At 40.6% G+C, this 22,084-nt stretch overlaps 1 protein-coding gene across 2 annotated transcripts in view; it reads right to left on the bottom strand.

Annotated features, from left to right (window-relative positions):
• The window catches only part of LOC102809328 (glutamine amidotransferase-like class 1 domain-containing protein 1), a 201,027-nt gene extending 179,399 nt beyond the window's left edge, over positions 1-21,628 (bottom strand). For both annotated transcript variants that reach the window (XM_085496448.1, XM_085496449.1), the window contains exons 1-3: positions 21,560-21,628; positions 6,362-6,438; positions 1,645-1,750 (exon numbers count right to left, since the gene is read on the bottom strand). In XM_085496448.1, the coding sequence (XP_085352574.1) occupies positions 1,645-1,750; positions 6,362-6,438; positions 21,560-21,611 (235 nt within the window). In that variant the 5' untranslated portion in view covers positions 21,612-21,628. The remainder of the gene's footprint in view (positions 1-1,644; positions 1,751-6,361; positions 6,439-21,559) is intronic.
• Positions 21,629-22,084: the final 456 nt, after the last annotated feature.

Genomic DNA, 22,084 nt, shown 5'->3' with positions numbered 1-22,084 from the left:
CTCAATCTGGTAACTCTCACAAAACACTGTCATGTACCTCAATCTGGAAGCTCTCACAGGACACTGACATGGACTTCAATCTGGTAATTCTCATATGACACTGTCATTTACCTCAATCTTGTAACTCTCACAAGACACTGTCATGAACCTCAATCTGGTAACTCTCACAAAACACTGTCATGTACCTCAATCTGGTAACTCTCACAATACACTGTCATGAACCTCAATCTGGTAACTCTCACAGGACACTGACATGGACTTCAGTCTGGTAACTCTCAGATGACACTGTCATTTACCTCAATCTTGTAACTCTCACAAGACACTGTCACGAACCTCAATCTGGTAACTCTCACAGGATACTGTCATGGACTTCAATCTAGTAACTCTCACAAGACACTGTCATGAACCTCAATCTGGTAGCTCTCACAAGACACTGTCATGGTCCTCAATCTGGTAACTTTCACAACACACTGTCATGTACCTCAATCTGGAAGCTCTCACAGAACACTGTCAATGCCTCAATCTTGTAACTCTCACATGATACTGTCATGGACTTCAATCTGGTCACTCTCACAGGACACTGTCATGTACCTGAATCTGGTAACTGTCACAGGATACTGTCATGGACTTCAATCTAGTAAGTCTCACACGACACTGTCATGAACCTCAATCTGGTAACTCTCAGATGACACTGTCATTTACCTCAATCTTGTAACTCTCACAAGACACTGTCATGAACCTCAATCTGGTAACTCTCACAGGATGCTGTCATGAACCTCAATCTGGTAAATCTCACAGGACACTGTCATGGACTTCATTCTGGTAACTCTCACAAGACACTGTCATGAACCTCAATCTGGTAGCTCTCACAAGACACTGTCATGGACTTCAATCTGGTAACTCTCACAAGACACTGTCATGAACCTCAATCTGGTAGCTCTCACAAGACACTGCCATGGACCTCAATCTGGTAACTCTCACAGAACACTGTCATGGACCTCAAACTGTTAACCCTCACAGGACACTGTCATGGACTTCATACTGATACTTCTCACTAGACACTGCCATTGATCTTGATCTGGTAACTTTCACAGGACACTGTATCGACCACAATCTGGTAACTCTCACAGGACACTGTCACGGACCTCAATTTGGTAGCTCTCACAAGACACTGTCATGAACCTCAATCTAGTAAATCTCACAAGACACTGTCATGAACCTCAATCTGGTAACTCTCACAAGACACTGTCATGAACCTTAATCTGGTAGCTCTCACAAGACACTGTCATGGACCTCAATCTGGTAACTTTCACAAGACACTGTCATGGACCTCAATCTGGTAGCTCTCACAAGACACTGTCATGGTCCTCAATCTGTTAACTTTCACAACACATTGTCATGTACCTCAATTTAGTAAATCTCACACGACACTGTCATGAACCTCAATCTGGTAGCTCTCACAAGACACTGTCATGGACCTCAATCTAGTAACTCTCACAGGACACTGTCATGGTCCTCAATCTGTTAACTTTCACAACACATTGTCATGTACCTCAATCTAGTAACTCTCACAGGACATTGTAATGAACCTCAATCTGGTAACTCTCACAAGACACTGTCATGGACCTGCTGGTGACTACTTACCATCAACTGCATCCAGTCTAACTGGAGTTGAGAATGGTTTGGTTCGGAATTCATTCAACCATCTTCTACTGTTATCATCCTGATTTACATACTCCAATGTCTTTCCCTACAGTGTCAATTCAAATAAAGGTTATGTAGTTGCTGTCCAAAGACTGGCATGGACTAAAATATTGTAGACTGTTATAATTCAGCACATTCACTGACCATGAAACCAAGCTAATTTACATATAGGGCAATATAGAATACTGTGGAATACTTTATTTTCGCTGGAATTAATTTTCGCTTAAAAGGCTTTTTGGGCCTTTTGCTTGGAATTTATTTTCACTGATTTTTGATGAGATTAATGTGAAATATAGGAAAAAAAGTATATTGGCTGGATTATATTTTCACGGAATCATCCCTTCATTGAAAATAGCGAAAATAAATTCCAAGGGAAAATAAAGTATTCTACAGTACCCAGCAACAGTCACTGTTGCTTAGGATAATACAGCTAAGTAGTGATTTCAAGATATCTAGTGAAGTTGAGTTACAAGTTATTCTTGTGTTAGGGTAAAAGAGACAAATGGAAATTTCAAGCAATTTTATGAATTACAGCAATAATACTGACTGCCTCACCATTGGAATGCACTGTAGTAAATCTACTAAAATGGGCCATTCCAGTTTATATCTGCACCCCCCCCCCCCCTGTTGATGAGGTCGGATTTCCAGCACTGTATGATGGGGAAAATACCCCGGAATTCCAACTGTATATGGAGAAACAGAATCTGGAAATCCAGACGAGTATGAAAAAAAAATTCCTGGAAATCCAGGCAGTTATGGCTACTAAATTAAATATGGCCTAGTTTATCTCGCCACATACCGGTTGATGAGGTTGTATTTCCAACAGTATGACTAAAAAAACTTGGAATTCTGACTGTATATGGTAAAAAAATTGGGCCAGTATGAAATAGTTATTACTGAAATTAGATAAGGATGGTGGCATGAATGAGCTCATCAACACCGTGAATCAGGACTAGTTTGGATTTCCATTATCAAAATATAAAATTTGAACTTGGTAAATTAGCATATGATGAGAGTTATATTCGGAAATCCTACTCTGTATGGTGGCACAATGGAACTCATCAACACCATAAGTAGGAACTATAGTTTTGGATTTCCATTACTGTATGGTGAATGGTGATTTGGAAATAAAACTTTGTATGAATTATACACCCATGGAAATTATACCCTGTATGAAGTAAACACACAAGCTCATCAACAGGGGGGTGCAGATATAAACTGGAATGGCCCTATGGAACTTAGGATTAAAGGGTAAAATGACACTAGATCTAGGGGTACAATGACACTAGGTTTCGGGGTACAATGGCACTAGATCTAGGGGTAAAATGGCACTAGATCTAAGGGTACAATGACACTAGGTTTAGGGGTACAATGGCACTAGATCTAGAGGTAAAAGGGCACTAGATCTAGGGGTAAAATGACAGTCAAGTGAATGACTGCCATAACCATGACAGTCAAGTGAATGACTGCCGTAACCATGACAGTCAAGTGAATCACTGCCATAACCATGACAGTCAAGTGAATGACTGCCGTAACCATGACAGTCAAGTGAATGACTGCCATAACCATGACAGTCAAGTGAATGACTGCCATAACCACGACAGTCAAGTGAACGACTGCCGTAACCATGGCAGTCAAGTGAATGACTGCCGTAACCATGACAGTCAAGTGAATGACTGCCGTAACCATGACAGTCAACGGAATGACTGCCATAACCATGACAGTCAAGTGAATGACTGCCGTAACCATGGCAGTCAAGTGAATGACTGCCGTCATCATGACAGTCAAGTGAATGACTGCCGTCATCATGACAGTCAAGTGAATGACTGCCGTAACCAGGACAGTCAAGTGAATGACTGCCGTAACCATGACAGTCAAGTGAATGACTGCCGTAACCATGACAGTCAAGTGAATGACTGCCGTAACCAGGACAGTCAAGTGAATGACTGCCATAACCACGACAGTCAAGTGAATGACTGCCGTAACCATGACAGTCAAGTGAATGACTGCTGTAACCATGACAGTCAAGTGAATGACTGCCATAACCACAACAGTCAAGTGAATGACTGCCATAACCACGACAGTCAAGTGAATGACTGCCGTAACCATGGCAGTCAAGTGAATGACTGCCGTAACCATGACAGTCAAGTGAATGACTGCCGTAACCATGACAGTCAACGGAATGACTGCCATAACCATGACAGTCAAGTGAATGACTGCCGTAAACATGACAGTCAAGTGAATGACTGCCGTCATCATGACAGTCAAGTGAATGACTGCCGTCATCATGACAGTCAAGTGAATGACTGCCGTAACCAGGACAGTCAAGTGAATGACTGCCGTAACCATGACAGTCAAGTGAATGACTGCCGTAACCATGACAGTCAAGTGAATGACTGCCGTAACCAGGACAGTCAAGTGAATGACTGCCATAACCACGACAGTCAAGTGAATGACTGCCGTAACCATGACAGTCAAGTGAATGACTGCTGTAACCATGACAGTCAAGTGAATGACTGCCATAACCACAACAGTCAAGTGAATGACTGCCGTAACCACGACAGTCAAGTGAATGACTGCCATAACCACGACAGTCAAGTGAATGACTGCCAAAACCATGACAGTCAAGTGAATGACTGCCATAACCACATGACAAAGCAGTCAGCCATCTTAGCTGATTGAATCAGTAAACCACTGCATGTGAATGTTACAGATTAAAGTGCCTGTGAAATGGCTGCTATTTTCACGCCTAAAATTATCCATTGATACATAAATATTACTAATTTCTATGTTTCTAAGCATGAATTATTTTTTTTAAGGGCAAAAATTTGTTTTAAACTCAATCTACGGCAAACGAGGCTCCTCATTAGCTTCTTATTTGCATACAAAAATTCCCCTTGTGACGTCAGAAGGGGAAGTCGCATGGCAGCTTGCATTGCCGATATGTGTAAATAAGGCAAATTTCTTCTGCACTTTTCTCGTCTTTGACTAAATTTTCACTTATGTACTTGTTCGTCGAGGAGGAATGGACCATAATGAACACATAGTATCAATTTTTGTTGCATGGGGTTGAGTTAGATGCGAAATATGTCCATTCTGGTGTAGCTGGTCACCGTGATCGTTAGCGGCACATGTTTGTACACTGTCGCTGGACAAAATAGAATTTCAAGTTGACGTCTGAATTATCTGGTTATTTACCAGGTTACTAGGCACGTCACTACACTGTTTTATTTCATCGATCGTCTGAGTAAAACTTTCAAAATTAAAATGAAAGAGAACATATTTTGACATTCTAAACTAGACTCTAAACATTCTAAACTAGATTCTAAACATTAGACTATAATAGTAATCACTATAAAATAATTAAAAAAACGACAAATCACAGTTACTAAATAAATGACAGCCGCGTGGAAATAAATTGAAATTTTGTTGAAATAGGTGAATGCGTCGGGTCATGACGAGGGCAAGTGCGTTAAAAGCGGCGTTTAATTGGATAACAAAAATAATCGAGATCGACACACATACAGATAAATTCAGAGTGGATTCGAGTTAGCGTGATCCATGGCGTGATTGTCCTGATTATAACATCATATTAAAACTTTATTTGGTGGAAACACATTGACCAAGCCCAGATTCTTATTTCATAAATTATTACGCAGATCAAGCTGCAAGCATGGAGGTAAAAAAAGAACAGAGGTGTGAATTCGACATTCAACACCAATCACCAAACAATTCAGAAACTTTTAGCCTTCGAAAATGAAAACAATTAGCAGGGTGTAAGGGCTGTGTAATTTCCTGTTTGTCTGACGCTTCGTTTTCGTGTCACTGTCAAAATTATTGCTACCTTTTACTTAACAGGAACTAAATGGTCTCTATAAAACGATAATCAGGATCGCAAAAAAGTCAACTCATTTGAAACACTTGCCGGACGTCTCTCTCTCTTCTGAAATCCGCCTCGGTGATCTTGGTCCGGAATCTATTTCTTTCAAAAGTGTTGCGCCAGGTTTATGTACTTTTTGTCGGCGTTTCTCTTTAAACCTAGTTTTTTTTTTCATGGACGAGGAAAGTTTTTCCAAAAAAAAGAAATCTGAGGTTAAGTGGCTTTCGTCCACTGATGTCGCACCTTCGGATCGATTAGAAACATGTGAATACTTACACTATGACTATATGTTTCACTGCAACTGCCCACAACACAACATCTAAAAACTCTCTCTCAAAAAAAAGAAAATAGACAAAAAAAAAACGCCGACTGAAAAATGTATATCATTTAAAAGTATACTGAATGACCAATGTTATTATGGCTCAGGGGTATGATTTCCTCTCACATTCTCGGAAATCCGGAAACAGTCGACCGTTTCAGGATAGGTGGGCGTGGCTACAACACGAGAAATATCCAAAATTTACTTGGATACGAGTAATCATTTTCAGCAAAAAAATCAATAACTGCCCATTTCAGTGGGACACAGATCTAAAATGGGAAACGTGAGGGTGGGCATTGCACAGGCACTTTAAGTACTAGGCACATGCAAAGAATGAGCAGATTTGGTCCAAAGGTTTCTGAAATATGACTCTGAATGGACAGACGGCGGAGACTGAATTATAAGTCTCCATTTCGAACTTCTACACAATATCAACATCATTTAAAGTGAATACTTACATTAGGTGTTGCTATCTGCACGTTGAAAGCTGAGTGAGTCAGTGTGAAAGCATGAATAAATGACTGGGCAGACACTCCTGTAATAATAGTACAAATGGTAAACAGTGAAATACTGAGGGTATAAACAATCAGATACTGAGGGTCCAAACAATGAAATATTGGGGGTCCAAACAATGAGATGCTGAGGGTCTGAACAATGAGATACTGAGGGTCCAAGCAATGAGATACTGAGAGTCAAACAATGAGATACTGAGGGTCTACACAATGAGATACTGAGGGTCGAAACATTGAGATACTGAGGGTCAAACAATGAGATACTGAGGGTCAAACAATGAGATACTGAGGGTCTACACAATGAGATACTGAGGGTCGAAACATTGAGATACTGAGCGTCAAACAATAGGATACGGAGGATCTACACAATGATATACTGAGGATCTAACATTGAGATACTGAGGGTCTAAACATTGAGATACTGAGCGTCAAACAATGAGATACTGAGGGTCTACACAATGAGATGCTGAGGGTCTAACATTGAGATACTGAGGGTCAAACAATGAGATACTGAGGGTCAAACAATGAGATACTGAGGGTCTACACAATGAGATGCTGAGGGTCAAACATTGAGATACTGAGCGTCAAACAATGAGATACTGAGGGTCAAACAATGAGATACTGAGGGTCAAACAATGAGATACTGAGGGTCAAACATTGAGATACTGAGGGTCAAACATTGAGATACTGAGGGTCGAAACATTGAGATACTGAGGGTCAAACAATGAGATACTGAGGGTCAAATATTGAGATACTGAGGGTCAAACAATGAGATACTGAGGGTCTACACAATGAGATACTGAGGGTCTACACAATGAGATACTGAGGGTCGAAACATTGATATACTGAGGGTCAAACAATGAGATACTGAGGGTCAAACAATGAGATACTGAGGGTCTACACAATGAGATACTGAGGGTCTAAACATTGTGATACTGAGCGTCAAACAATAGGATACTGAGGATCTACACAATGATATACTGAGGGTCTAAACATTGAGATACTGAGGGTCTACACAATGAGATACTGAAGGTCAAACAATGAGATACTGAGGGTCTACACAATGAGATACTGAGCGTCAAACAATGAGATACTGGGATACAAACAATGAGATACTGAGGGTCAAACAATGGGATACTGAGCGTCAAACAATGAGATACTGGGATACAAACAATGAAACACTTAGCGTCAAACAATGAGATACTGGGATACAAACAATGAGATACTGAAGGTCTAAACAATGAAATACTGAGCATCAAACAATGAGATACTGGGATACAAACAATGAAACACGGAGGGCCAAACAATGAGATACTGAGGGTCAAACAATGGGATACTGAGAGTCTAAGCAATAAGATACTGAGGGTCTAGCAGTATACCATGGTCAGCCATGCTCAGCCATGAACTATCACATTCAATAGCAGTACACCATGGTCAGCCATGCTTAGCCATGAACTATCACATTCAATAGCAGTAGCAAGATTCTTTTCCCTTACGCCACGAGCCACATGACCAAGCTCATATGGCGGCACCATTACGGCTGGATACCCACTCTGGTTCCTTTCTCTCTGCATCAAGGACTTAGACCAACGCGGCGGTTGGGAGGGACCCGGAGTCTATGGTGGGTATGAACTATGTGAATAGGCGGGTTTGAAGAACCGTTCAATTATCCACCATAGACTCGGATCAGTCAAAACGACTATTTTGAACTGTTGGCAGACTCAGACACCGAAAGGTGGTGGGTTTTCCGAGCAAACAGAAAAATGATGAAAGTTTTTTCCCAGTTCGGGATGAAACACTCTACAATAATCACTCAACACTTTAGTTAAGGCCCAAAAAGAATGGTGTCTTACCTTGCCTCTGCTGACCCCGGAGCAGGAGGCCAAAAATGCTGCTATGGTGACAGGGCTCGGTGTGCCCGAGGAAGCTAGACCCCAACCCAATTCTTGGGGTAGTATGCTTTCGAAGTAAAGACCGACAGTTCTGCATGAAGGCATAGGCCGAAAAGCGGGACCTGGGAGCTTCCAGAAAGTGCTGATGGTAAAGTAATCTGTCTGCGGAGACTGACTTATCGCTTATGCGCAGGGATCCTTGTGTTCGTTCGAGCTGGGTCTGACCCGCTACCACGGGACCCAACCTAAAGAGACCCTCCTCAATGGATTGGGTGTCTCTTAGGTAGTAGTTGAAAAAGACGTTCTGCATTCTCCAGAAGCCTGCCCTCAGTGTGTTCGAGAGGGGGGCGCCTGGCGCTAGCACAGACAGACCTCATGCGCTCGTACTTGGTGTCTCTTCTGTTTTGAAAAAATTCTCGAGCCCTGTATTAGAACAGAATGATAGATGTAGATTCTCAGGAGGCAACAGTACTGTTGACTTCTCTCTCCAATGGACACCAACTAACTATTTAAGTTGATTTGCATACAAAGCAGAGCTTTCAACATGATAGCTATTCATAAAGGGAGTTTTTTTTTTACTTTTCAAATAATACTGTAACAGTAGTCACACAATGAATATAATAAGGCAGTTTACATTTGTCTCAGTGAATCATTAATTTTTGGGAGACACCTGTACAAAATACTTAGTCAAAAGCCAGCTATGTTTATCAATTTTATTGTGCATTTCCAAACTTCGTACAAAATTATTTTTTGACAATGCTAATGGTGTCATGTGCTTGTGTAATATACATTAAAGGCTTGTTAGTGCATCATTTGTCTTGGTGGACCATGTCCTTCTCCTGAAGTAGCTCCAAAACTCTGGATTCTCAGAGGAAGCGTTGTCGTGGATCCACTCTAGGCTTTTTAACTTGCTAATGGTGTTACACTGCAGTTAATTATACTGCTGGTAAGTGTAAGTTTGCTAACTTATGCTATGGCTGCAGTTATTTGTGACTAGACAGCCTTCTTGTTTTACTTTGTAACAATGATTATAAGTGTCGAAGGATTATTTGCAATTGCAAGTACCAGGGTCATAGATGCACACATACTGTACACCGTGAGAACACATTTTAGTAGCAAAGACATTAGTAACATGTCAATTTTGAAATTTTCAGGGGGGTACTTTTATTCCAGGGGGTACTTTTATGAGATTTTGAAGATTTATCCGGGGGGTACTTTTATTCCAGGGGGTACTTCTATTTGAGAGGTGAGAGTAGTCTTGTTCCCAAAACGTTCTCAATGGTGGGGGACAAGGCCGACCTGTAGCCAACGATCGCCGTGTAGGACAAACCCACTTCAAACGGATGGATGAAGAAGTCTGCTACCTAGCCAATAGAGGGACGGTATGGATCAACCTCCCTTCCGCTACATCAATCAGTGTATGCTCACAACCTGGAAATGTAGGCCACATTGGTGGGATCCCTGTTCGTCAGCAGCCCACTCAGATAAACATTTCGTATGTGCGGGTCTACTGAGAGCCTCTATGTGTGTAAGTAATACCTGCTGGGCTCGTTAGTAGTGCACAGTTTGGTTGGGACGGCAGGTCCGGTAAGTGTGGAAGCACTACTGGTGCATCGACTAGCAGTGGAAACTAGACCTTGGTTGGCCAATTGGGTGCGACCAATGACAATATGCAGGTGTACACTTGTTGAAGTTTTCTCCAGTGCCTGGTGAACAGGAAGGGAGGAAAGGCGTACACAACTAAGTGGGTCCGTGGGGTTAGCAAAGCGACCCTGGCCCAGGCTCCTGGAGTACAATCTGTGTACAACAGGGATATGTGGTCATGGGTTTGGCAGTTGCAAGGGGTGGGTGCTCTCTTCTCTCATGAGGTGAGTTTCCCCCAAGGCCTGCGGTAGTCACTAAGTTGTGACCTGGCCACTTGCTGAACACATGTCTGCGCATGTCTCCTCCTGTGGAAGGGTATGAGCACTTGCCTCCTGGCTGACTCTAGGGCGTTGTGTTTTCTGTGCTTGGGGTGCCTTCTGTTTACCCTTGACAGGGCCAACTGGTTATCAGATTTGAACCCTCTGGTTCATTGCAAAGCTCCAAGACTGCACCCGCCATTTCCCGAACAAAGAGGGTTTGCCAAACGAAAATTCGTGGGAATGGAGCCTTGTGATCCGGTTGGGGGAGTTTAATCTCATCCCACATTTTGGGGTCTGATCCCGAAACCACACCGACCGGGTAGCATTTGGTCCAACGGAAAGTGTTACATAAGATTTTACCCCGCCTGGGGACCTTAAGCGTTACCTCCTCTGCGGCTGACCAACATCCGCCCATTAACACCGTCTGCACACCCTGCGTCCCACTCAGCACTTGGCCGGCAGGGGGAGATGTGCCAACGGGGTTGCTTTGGATCCAGACGCCTGTGATCCCATAAGCGTTGAAGAAACAGTAAGTGGTTTCCTTAGGATCAAGGGTGGGGTATATAGATCAGATCACTAGGATCGATGATACTCCGCATCACCCCAACGGCGTGGCTCACTAAGTCGTTACGAATGGAAGACTCTGAGGGCATCCCTGTTGGCATTCAGTGCCCGAGGTCCCAGAGGAGACCCGGTGCAACTAGCCTGAGCCTCGGCCTCACCCAAATCAGCGGGTGAGTCGCGGCTGGGAATGGGAGGGTCGGGAGGTCCCCAGGAAAGACATGTGATACCCAGATATTTTTGTGATATTTATATTTTTGGATGATTACTTATTGAGACGTTCAGTTCATTTATTAGTTGACAGCATATATTAACCAGATTTGTGGTGGCCAGTGAATGGCGCCACCTTTTGATCATGTGCGTGCATGTTCTATAAATAAAAGAGAAGTTGCGTTAACTGGACGCTTTTGTGTTGTACGCCTATTGTCAGTGTCTCGCGTATGTGCGGATTTCTGCGTCAGACCTATTGTGAACGGTCCCGAATTCAGATTTTCCGACAGAGCATGACTCTGAGCGTCGTTTAACACCAGAAACGATCATATTGAACGATAATTCACGAAACGCGAGCCTTGGAGTTGCTGACCAAACGTTCACCACGCCGATACGTTGCTTCCATGGAATAGCACACAGAAGACGGCGCGCGGGTCGTCGCTGAATTACCCACTTGTTTATCTCGATGAGCATATAAAGTGTGCGACGGACATTGAATCGCCAAAAAAATAAAAAGTAATAAGAGTGAGTACATTCCGATGTTAATGTTGATGTGACTTTATAACTAATTCTCAGACGATTTAATCACAAACATTGCTTTTTCTGTGATGTAACCTTGCTACGCCAACTGATCGCAGATTTATAGTGTGTACGCGACATGGTGTGGACTCAGCTAGTTTTCGAGGTGTTGAGAAGTTACATATATGAAATTTAATCGAAGTACGAAAGTTCTCGTCGAATTGTGAGCAGTTTTCCATATCTAAATCGCGGGAAAACCTTGTATCACGCTCATTTGCATAGACCTCATGTTCGAGCATCTCATTAACATTTTATCGCGTGAATACTGAGTATGAGTGTCAATAACCTTGTGATCACGTGATAATCTCGCGACATTATTTTATCCCGAACTGTGCTGATTGTGCGTGCAACCTCGCTCTGACCAAAGTATTGCCGAACTTTTACGCAACGTAATAGAAGATACTGGACACGAAAACGAGGCTTCATTGAAATAACGTGTGCCCGTGTTAAAGTATAGGGAAATATTTAGTACATCAAAACAGAGTAATTCATGGTGATAACTAAATATTCTGAGAACCAATAGGAATTATTCGGAATTATATGATGCCTGCGACAGTGTGTAGAGCACTTTAAATTGTGTGGTTAGTTGTACATAGAGTACAATATTTTTCATGAAGTAGATGTCTTAGAAGATTTATATACAGCAGTATTTATGAATTTGAACTCGACTGACCTGTGCCTTTGACCAAGAAGTTGACACCCTGAGTTGGCCTGATATGACCTTGACCTTTGACTCCTGATTACAGTGAAAGTGCTGTTTCCATTGTTTCAACTGCCTGCAGTGTTCATCTGAACTATATATAGTAACTTTAATAACAATATATCTTACCATTGATGACTTTTACTATAATATTGATGGTGTATAGCCATCCAGTGAACATTGCGTCTCTTGTTTCAATACATTGTAGTATTCTTTGCCCTGTGCCAGAGTGCAGGCACACGAGTCGTAATTGTGTATAAGTGTTCCCAGGAATTTCGATATCAGTACAGTATTATCTCAAAGTGTGATATATTTTACATGTTAATTGTGATCTCTGCTACTATAGTGAACCAATTACTTACTCTGAACACAAAGATTTATTATGCGTACCAGTATCCCAATGTTTGGACATTGATGGGTCATTTTGTTAATAATTTGGTGGCCCCAGTTGATTTTTCCTGTGAACCTGGGAAAGGCGACTTTGCCTGTTGCCATTTATCTTGTTTCGGCCTCTTGGATGAATATTTTGGTTACATAATTGGCACCCGCTAAGGGGGGGTAGTCGATTGGTTGCTATCGCCGGTAGTTCTGAGATATGATTGTGGACAGTTGAGTGTTGTGCCCCTTTTGACTTACTGTGGCCCAGTGTGAGAGTGATTTGATTGACTTTCATGTATATAGTTGTATTGTATTCCAAGCTATTTTTCATTAACTTTTTGTAGAAGTGCATGTTTGGCAATTTATTTTTAGATTGGTGTAGTGAACTCGCATCACTTAGTGACCAGGACTATCAGTGGTGCTTCTAATTGGTAACTGATGCACTGCAGCTGCAGCCCTATAGGATTATCACGATGGATGATCATAAAGGCGGCAAGGTAATTAAGAGTGATAACCATGGGGGAACTCAAGTGAAAACTTCACCTAAGATACCTCTTAGGACCATGCCTGGGTTGGGAGGGGTGACACCTGGACTCCCTTTGGTGACACATGAAGATATGTTAGATGATAAGTGTGGGGATAGAACCCCTAGTCATTCTGGTAGTGAGGGTTATATTGGCAAATTGGCTAACGATGAGATGGAGTTACGTGAGAATGAACTGAGATTGGCCAAATGGAGTGCAAAGTTGAAAAGTTTGGAACAACACAATTTAGTACGTGAGCGCGAGTATGAACGCATGCAATTCCAGAGTAATAGTGATCATGCTAATTGTCAGTATTGCGAAGATATTGATGATTTTGAGCAACAATACCATGACAGAGGACAACACGCTCGATCCCTCAATCATGTTAATTCAGAAGTCGTGGCTGGTCTCAAAGAAGAACGTGACCAGTTGCAATCCAGAATTGATTGGTTTTACAAAGAGCACAATAATGATACCGAAAAATTCAGGCGTGATGAGTTAGCATCAAAGATCGAGCAGATGGATCTTAGAAATCATGAGGAAAAGCTTGCACAAGATCATGACCATGACAGGCTGCGACTACAAGACGAATACGACTGTGATAGGCAGCAAATGCAAGAAGAGCGTGCGCTTGCTGAGCAGCAGTACTGAGAGAAAATTGAGGATATAGAGAAGCGTTACCGAGGTAAAGCTTATAGATGTTCTATGGATTCTGCAGTCATAGTCCCCCAATCTGTTATTGCGCCGCAGGTGAGTGTTAAAGATAATCTTTTGGGTACCTCAACCAGTATTGATGATACAACAGGTAAGAGTAATGTTCATTCAGGACAGGGAGCTTGTTCAGACATAGACTACCCAGACAGCCAAGATGTGTGGAAGCGTGGTAAGTTAGATAGTGAGAGATTTACTCACCAAACTACTTTGTATAATCCTCCAAAATTACCTACATTCTCTGGAGATCCTGATAGAAAAGGAGATGTAGATTTTGAAATTTGGAAGGATGATGTTGAGCATCTGAGTGCAGAGAATATGCTTAGTGATAAAGCGGTTGTTCGTGCAGCAAGGAAATCATTGAGAGGCTTGGCTGCCACAACAGAGATGAACATAGATAAGAATGCTACTGTAAAAGAAATAATCTGCAAGTTAGAAGTGGTATTTGGTACTGTGGAAACTGGTCATGCCCTACTTCAGAGATTCTACAGTAGCAGACAGCGTGCAGGTGAGAAAGTTGCAGAGTATGGAGTACGCCTGGAAGCAGCCCTGAACCTGATAAGAAGACGCGGAGGTATCCTTGTTTCTCAAATGGATGAAACACTGAGAGAGACATTTTGGAAAACAATCCAGGATGATCAAGTGAGGAATGGAATAAGGCATTGTTACAAACAGCGTGATAATTTTGACGAAGTGATACGTGAAGCTCGTTTGGTGGAACAAGATCTGGCTGAGTACCAAACTGATTCCAAAAACCAACCCAAACAACCTAAGCAAGCTCGAACACATGTTCAAAAACAGCCTGAAGCTTCTAATACTCCGGCTGGTGAGAATGAAATGAAGGAAGACTATGAAAACAAAATTAAGGACATGACTAAGCTTATGTTACTCATGCAGGAGCAACAGAAAGAAACAAAGCGAGATTTGATGGAGCAACAACGAGAAATGAGGCGAGAAATGACTACTGAGATTGAGCACCTTGTATTGGACACACTAAAAAGAAATCGTCCCCTTCAAGAAAGTAATGGTGGATCATGGAACAACTTTAAAGATAGACCTCCATCATCACAACGTCAGCAGTCTATTGATAGGGGAGGACGTTCACCCATAATATGTTATAATTGTAATGAGACTGGACACATGGCGAAAGAGTGTAAAGCACCCTGCAAGATATGTCAACAGACTGACCATACTTCGTATACCTGCCCAAAAAGTAAATACCACAAGGGAAGACCCTCTGCTCAGTCACATGGTAATGTTGAATCCTGCTGAATTACCCACTTGTTTATCTCGATGAGCATATAAAGTGTGCGACGGACATTGAATCGCCAAAAAAATAAAAAGTAATAAGAGTGAGTACATTCCGATGTTAATGTTGATGTGACTTTATAACTAATTCTCAGATGATTTAATCACAAGCATTGCTTTTTCTGTGATGTAACCTTGCTACGCCAACTGATCGCAGATTTATAGTGTGTACGCGACGTGGTGTGGACTCAGCTAGTTTTCGAGGTGTTGAGAAGTTACATATATGAAATTTAATCGAAGTACGAAAGTTCTCGTCGAATTGTGAGCAGTTTTCCATATCTAAATCGCGGGAAAACCTTGTATCACGCTCATTTGCATAGACCTCATGTTCGAGCATCTCATTAACATTTTATCGCGTGAATACTTACGCGCGTCCAAGTGTCAATAACCTTGTGATCACGTGATAATCTCGCGACATTATTTTATCCCGAACTGTGCTGATTGTGCGTGCAACCTCGCTCTGACCAAAGTATTGCCGAACTTTTACGCAACGTAATAGAATATACTGGACACGAAAACGAGGCTTCATTGAAATAACGTGTGCCCGTGTTAAAGTATAGGGAAATATTTAGTACATCAAAACAGAGTAATTCATGGTGATAACTAAATATTCTGAGAACCAATAGGAATTATTCAGAATTATATGATGCCTGCGACAGTGTGTAGAGCACTTTAAATTGTGTGGTTAGTTGTACATAGAGTACAATATTTTTCATGAAGTAGATGTCTTAGAAGATTTATATACAGCAGTATTTATGAATTTGAACTCGACTGACCTGTGCCTTTGACCAAGAAGTTGACACCCTGAGTTGGCCTGATATGACCTTGACCTTTGACTCCTGATTACAGTGAAAGTGCTGTTTCCATTGTTTCAACTGACTGCAGTGTTCATCTGAACTATATATAGTAACTTTAATAACAATATATCTTACCATTGATGACTTTTACTATAATATTGATGGTGTATAGCCATCCAGTGAACATTGCGTCTCTTGTTTCAATACATTGTAGTATTCTTTGCCCTGTGCCAGAGTGCAGGCACACGAGTCGTAATTGTGTATAAGTGTTCCCAGGAATTTCGATATCAGTACAGTATTATCTCAAAGTGTGATATATTTTACATGTTAATTGTGATCTCTGCTACTATAGTGAACCAATTACTTACTCTGAACACAAAGATTTATTATGCGTACCAGTATCCCAATGTTTGGACATTGATGGGTCGTTTTGTTAATAATTTGGTGGCCCCAGTTGATTTTTCCTGTGAACCTGGGAAAGGCGACTTTGCCTGTTGCCATTTATCTTGTTTCGGCCTCTTGGATGAATATTTTGGTTACACATGTTTTGAATGCTGGCCTAGGAGCCGCAGTGGAGACAGCTCGCTCCACCTGCATCTGATCTACCCGGCCTGCCAGGGACGCAATTTGCCCTGACAGTCCTTCGACCAAAGCCCTCATCTCGCCATGCGAGGACGGATCCACAAAGGGACCCGCAACAGGCCTCATAGGAGGAAAGACCTCCAGGGGCATAGCCTCGCTGAAGCCGGTAAAATCTGGTAAACCACAGCCTGAAAACACAGACTGTGAGGATACCCTCCGATCAGCGGGGATACCGAAAAATATCGGTACCTCCACCATCAGGCCTCCTACTCGACGTCTCAGTACACAAAGTACTGGTAGCCGAGCATGAGGACTTTCCACTCATGCCAAACACGCAACTAACTTTAACCGGTTTTTACTGGACCCCTTGTGCGTCCTTGCTGTGAAAATACAAGCGGCGCGGTCAGTCTCAGCGATTTTGCATGGCTCTGAAAAAAACCCATCCCAGACATCAGAACTCCAGTGAAAAACACACGCCTTCAAGGCAAAAACATTGAACCCTGCACGCAGCAACGGCAAAAATAGCATTTCGGATGCGGGTTTTATGCTGGTAAATTCTGATTATAAACACTGCACAGTCGCCTTGAAAAACGAGGAGACAAAACCGGCGGCGAGCCCCTGGTGCTGTCATTACATCTATCCATTTCTAAATACATTGATAAAGTATAAAATGAACACGACATGCATGAAAGAATTTGATGAAAATAACAGATGACCGTATATGGTCATGTGAGCTCATTAATATGCATAACTATCATATCTGTAACACTGTTGCAGAACGGAACATACAGCCCTCCAGATTGTGACCATTTTGATCGCCATGGCAATTAAATTAAATGAATGGCGATTCAAAAAAATATGTAGGTCGCCAATTGGCCAACTAAGAATAATATGTCTGGCGACTAAACTTTCCGTAATATAAAACAGACTGTACAGCTAGTCAGCTCTTGGTGGCGCAGCTTTTCCCACAATTCAACACTGCAAATGCGTATTACGTTATCTGGCATATTTGTTATGAACGAAACTTGTCGGTAGTCATGAAACAAGTACGATCGCAGCGTATTTTGCAAGTCCGAGCCATGTACCACATAGTGAATCAGTGTCGGACGATAGTGTTGACACTCCGTAAAAAATCTAAAATTTTGATGAGTTTTGAATAATTCGTGTTGAAAAATGTTTTTAGAGTACAAAATTAAGGTGCATTTTCGAAAGGTCGAATTTTTCAGAATAGAAATCAGCAAATCAAAAAAATGGGGATGATAGACAGTGTGCTTCGTTAGTTTTTAGAAAATTAAATGTCCATCAAAGTGACGTAAACTTCCCCTTGTTTCACGGTAAAAGCAAAGGTCGTGGCCGAGTTGTAAGCTAAACAACTCAAAATCAAAACAAAGTCATCAATCAGTATGTATTATGACAAGAGGTCAGCACAAAACTAATAGGTCAAAAGAGTTGTTAATGTATCAAGTTACCTCTCTCTATGATTTTTCATGAAAATTATTTGCTTGTTTTCAATTAATTTTAACAGTTGTTTGCTTCATTGAATAAAACTGAGTTCGTCCGATTACGAACAAAGCTGTCTTGCACCACCTAGGAAAACTTGCGAATGTTCGAAGTGCAGGTACAAAAGATACATGGAAGTTTTAGCAACTGGGACAGTTTGTATCTCCCTGACCCAGTGCAATATATCCGGTTATAATCAAAGCTCACGTGTCCTTATTTGAGGGATGAGATTCTGCCGTAACTTCGCCCTGGGTCGTTAAACGGCAGTTTGGATTAGAAAAAATAAAATGAGATTTAAAAAAAACAAGCTATGCATGGCACATTCCCCGTTAGTTATCAAATTTAAGATATATAGTTTTGTTTATAGTAATATAGCTGGAATATAACAATGTCAGGAATATGATTTTTTAACATTAAAATGATCGACATTTGTATCTGATCGTCAAACAAGTACTTGTCCATATTGAGAGATATTGCTCTGGAACAGCATTCAAAATTTTGAATACATGTATATATATAATATGATGTATAACGAATATATAAAATTTGAATATAATCAGTCAAAGCATTTAAGAGATATGGCTCTAGAAGCCCAATCATTAAAACAAAATGGCCGCTAGTCAGCCATTTTGAATCCAATCTGAAAAATAAAATGACGTGCATCAGGAACCTGTAATGTCTAATGTATATACCAAGTTTGAAATCCATCCATAAATGCCAGAAATGCTTGATATTTGATGATTTTTTAGCACAAAAATTACCACTATTCGGCCATTTTGAATAGGATCGTCAAACCAATATATCTGTTTATCTATGACATGATGTATAATGAATATTTAAAATTTTAACATAATCAGTGAAAGCAAGTCAGAGATATGGCACGAAAACCACATTCAGTAAAACAAAATGGCCGCCAGTCAGCAATTTTGAATCTTATCTGAAAAACAAAATTATTTGCACCAAGGTCCCATAATGTCTAATGTATATACCAAGTTGGAACAAAATTCATCTGTAAACTGCCGAGAAATGCTTGATTTTTAGGATTTTTTAGCACAAAAATGGCTGCCATTCGGCCATCTTGAATCAGATCGTGAAACAAATTGACGTGCATATATAATATCATGTATAATGTATGTGTGAAGTTTGATTGTGATTGGTCCAGGCATTTCTAAGATACAGGTCCGGACGCACACACAGACACACAGAGGTCAAAACATAAGTCCCCGTTTTCGGACTGCATCCGAACAGGGACTAATAAAATGGGACTTTCAAGGTGTATTTTGGCATCATTTTTTGGACATTTCATTCATTCCTGATGCCTAAAATTTTGTAAGTTTTACCGTAGTTATTGATGCCTATTCAAGAGTATGATGTTTATTGTGTCTACTAGACTAGTGTGAATAATGGCACGAATGGGTAAGCTTTGTTTTGACAATGAGCAGTTATCACTGTAATCAATGTTAAATTATTCTTTTAATTATTTTTTGAAAACAATTAATTTTTAGATTTAAAAAAAAAATATGCCATTTCCCATCAAAATCCAAGCCAAAAGATCGGACTACAACATCAGCAAGTCTTTTCCATGTTACATTCAATAACATATTTAAATAAGCTATGGTAATTTGAACACGTTGACATCATCCAATTTAGTTTCTCTGTGATAATATATGATTTAGTATCATATGCTTGAATAAATACTTAAATTTAAACATAATTGTTGTTTCTGTGTAGTCTGTAAAACATAATAAATTCTGGCGACCTACAATTTTGTACTTGGCTACTAAATATTTTTATTTATTTAAAAAAAAAAAAAAATGTTTTTGTGCTAGACGACAGTTCCGGACATTGAATGTCACTGTTGTCACTCCTGACTTTTTTTTTTTTAAGTGCAAATTGCAAGTGCTAGTGCTGACACATAGTGCATTTTGCCACAGAAGTCATTTCCTGTTTGGGACTACATGACAGGGCTGTGTGGCCATCTCCCTATCAAATGGCAATTTTAATGCGCTATCCTGGTGTCAACCAAGCTCGGTCAAACACAAGCGCACCTGCGGACCTTAACCAAGGTTCCCCCAAAGTCTCATTCGTAAGTGAATGAATCTCGGCCAGTGGAATTGGCCTTCCCATTGAGTCTGTGGCACACTCACCCAGGGTAGGGATCGACCCTTTGATGTTCAGCCTAAGGTAGGATTTGAACTTGGGTCTACCGATCATGAGTCTGATACGACAACCACTATGCTACCAGTGAGTTTGAACTTGGTGGCCATTGGCCACTAGGAAAAAAATTAAACTTGGAGGGCTGAACATAAAACCAGTGCCTTAATGAAGTTATCAAACAAAAGATGTAAAAGAAATGGCCATATATGATCATGTAACCTTATAAATATGCATAAGCAATACACCCAAGTTTTATCCCCAAATTGTAATCAGTCACATGGTTATGCTGATGTTGAATAAAAGAAATATTTAACATGTTTACACTTCATTATGCAGGGATATTTGTATCAACACACCATTTCAATGAGTATCTGCAGATAACTTCATTATGCAGGGATATTTGTATCAACACACCATTTCAATGAGTATCTGCAGATAACTTTTCTGACAAATCTGCTTGGATTCCTTCAATCTTGCTTGCAGCTTTAATTTATTATAATTAATACCATGTTTGTGTTTTGTATTTTTCTTTTATGCCACAAATATATATATATATATTTTAAACTGGAGACACAGTTGTAGATGGCTTAGTTGTCGAGTTCTAAGCCGAGACATTCATGTGACATTAGTATTGTGTGGTCTAAAACTAGATTGGTAATGTTTATTTAAACAAAACAAAATGGTTCAAAATCACAGCTATTAAGAAATAAATTTATAATTCTTCCCCCAACCTAAATTACATGTGCTCAACTTGACATACAAGTTAAATCGTGTAATGAAGATGTATATACATATATGTATGGGTAAATACTCATGGGTGTAATTGAAAACTGCAAGGTTTCTTAGATATTACAAGTTAAATAATGCAGAGTCTAAAATTAATGACGAACAGAAATAATTGGAAATCTGTATGGTAAGTCGACCACTGTATTGGGCCATTTACCACAACGCGGTCGACCAAGGTTATCTGAACATGGTTATGGTCAAGTACGTACAGGAGTAGTCAGAAGTTGGTTCAATCATCTGAGAAATGGCTGTACTAGTGAGTTCTAGAAATTATTAGTGGCATAAAACTGCAAGAATATAGCCTCGCATACATGCATACATGTATGTGTGGACACCACATGAAATAGACATGTAAATTCACATGGTATCAACAAATGTCATCACAATAACAATATAGGTCTATCTGCAGTCCTGACACACACACACCCACCGAGACGAAGAGGAAAATTGAATTTCATCAACCAATAATATTCACTATGGAATAGATAGACTGTGACAATCTTTACTTAACAGAGGTGTCTTGATAAACTGAAAGATAAATCGTTAACTTATTACCTTCCGTTGCTGATGAAAGCACTATCAAACAGGAAGTCTTACTCGCGGACATCTTGAATGTTATGGTAAAACGTTTCCATTCACACATGCACGAGGGCGCTATATATTGCACGTTGTTGAGTTGTATCGTACAAACAACAGCGACACTTTAGGACTCTGATAGGAGTGAAGTTCAAGCTGCATTCATATTCATTTCTATCTGTCTAGAAAAACTGTTCAGTGGCATCACTGACAAAAAAAACATGCTAGTAACTTACCTTGAAAATAAAAATATACAAAACAACAATCGTAAATAACAACAAAATCGTAAATAAGTACCTTGACCCACGGTTACTAATCTGTTTTGACTGTGCTTGACCACAGTATGTTTTGTAGATCTAAGAAAAAGCATTTGGCAGCGTTTGCCGTAGTGGCCAAATAGAGAAAATGTTCAATATAAAAACATGTATAGCAATGTCTAATATAATTTTAAAACTAACACTGGATTAACAACTGGTTTTCTATCGACATCCGGTGTCAAACAAG

This window comes from Saccoglossus kowalevskii, chromosome 1, assembly GCF_978046115.1.
Source record: "Saccoglossus kowalevskii chromosome 1, keSacKowa6.1, whole genome shotgun sequence".
NCBI lineage: Eukaryota > Metazoa > Hemichordata > Enteropneusta > Harrimaniidae > Saccoglossus > Saccoglossus kowalevskii.
Note: the sequence above shows the minus strand (reverse complement) of the source record. Positions and strands in the feature narration are given on the sequence as shown.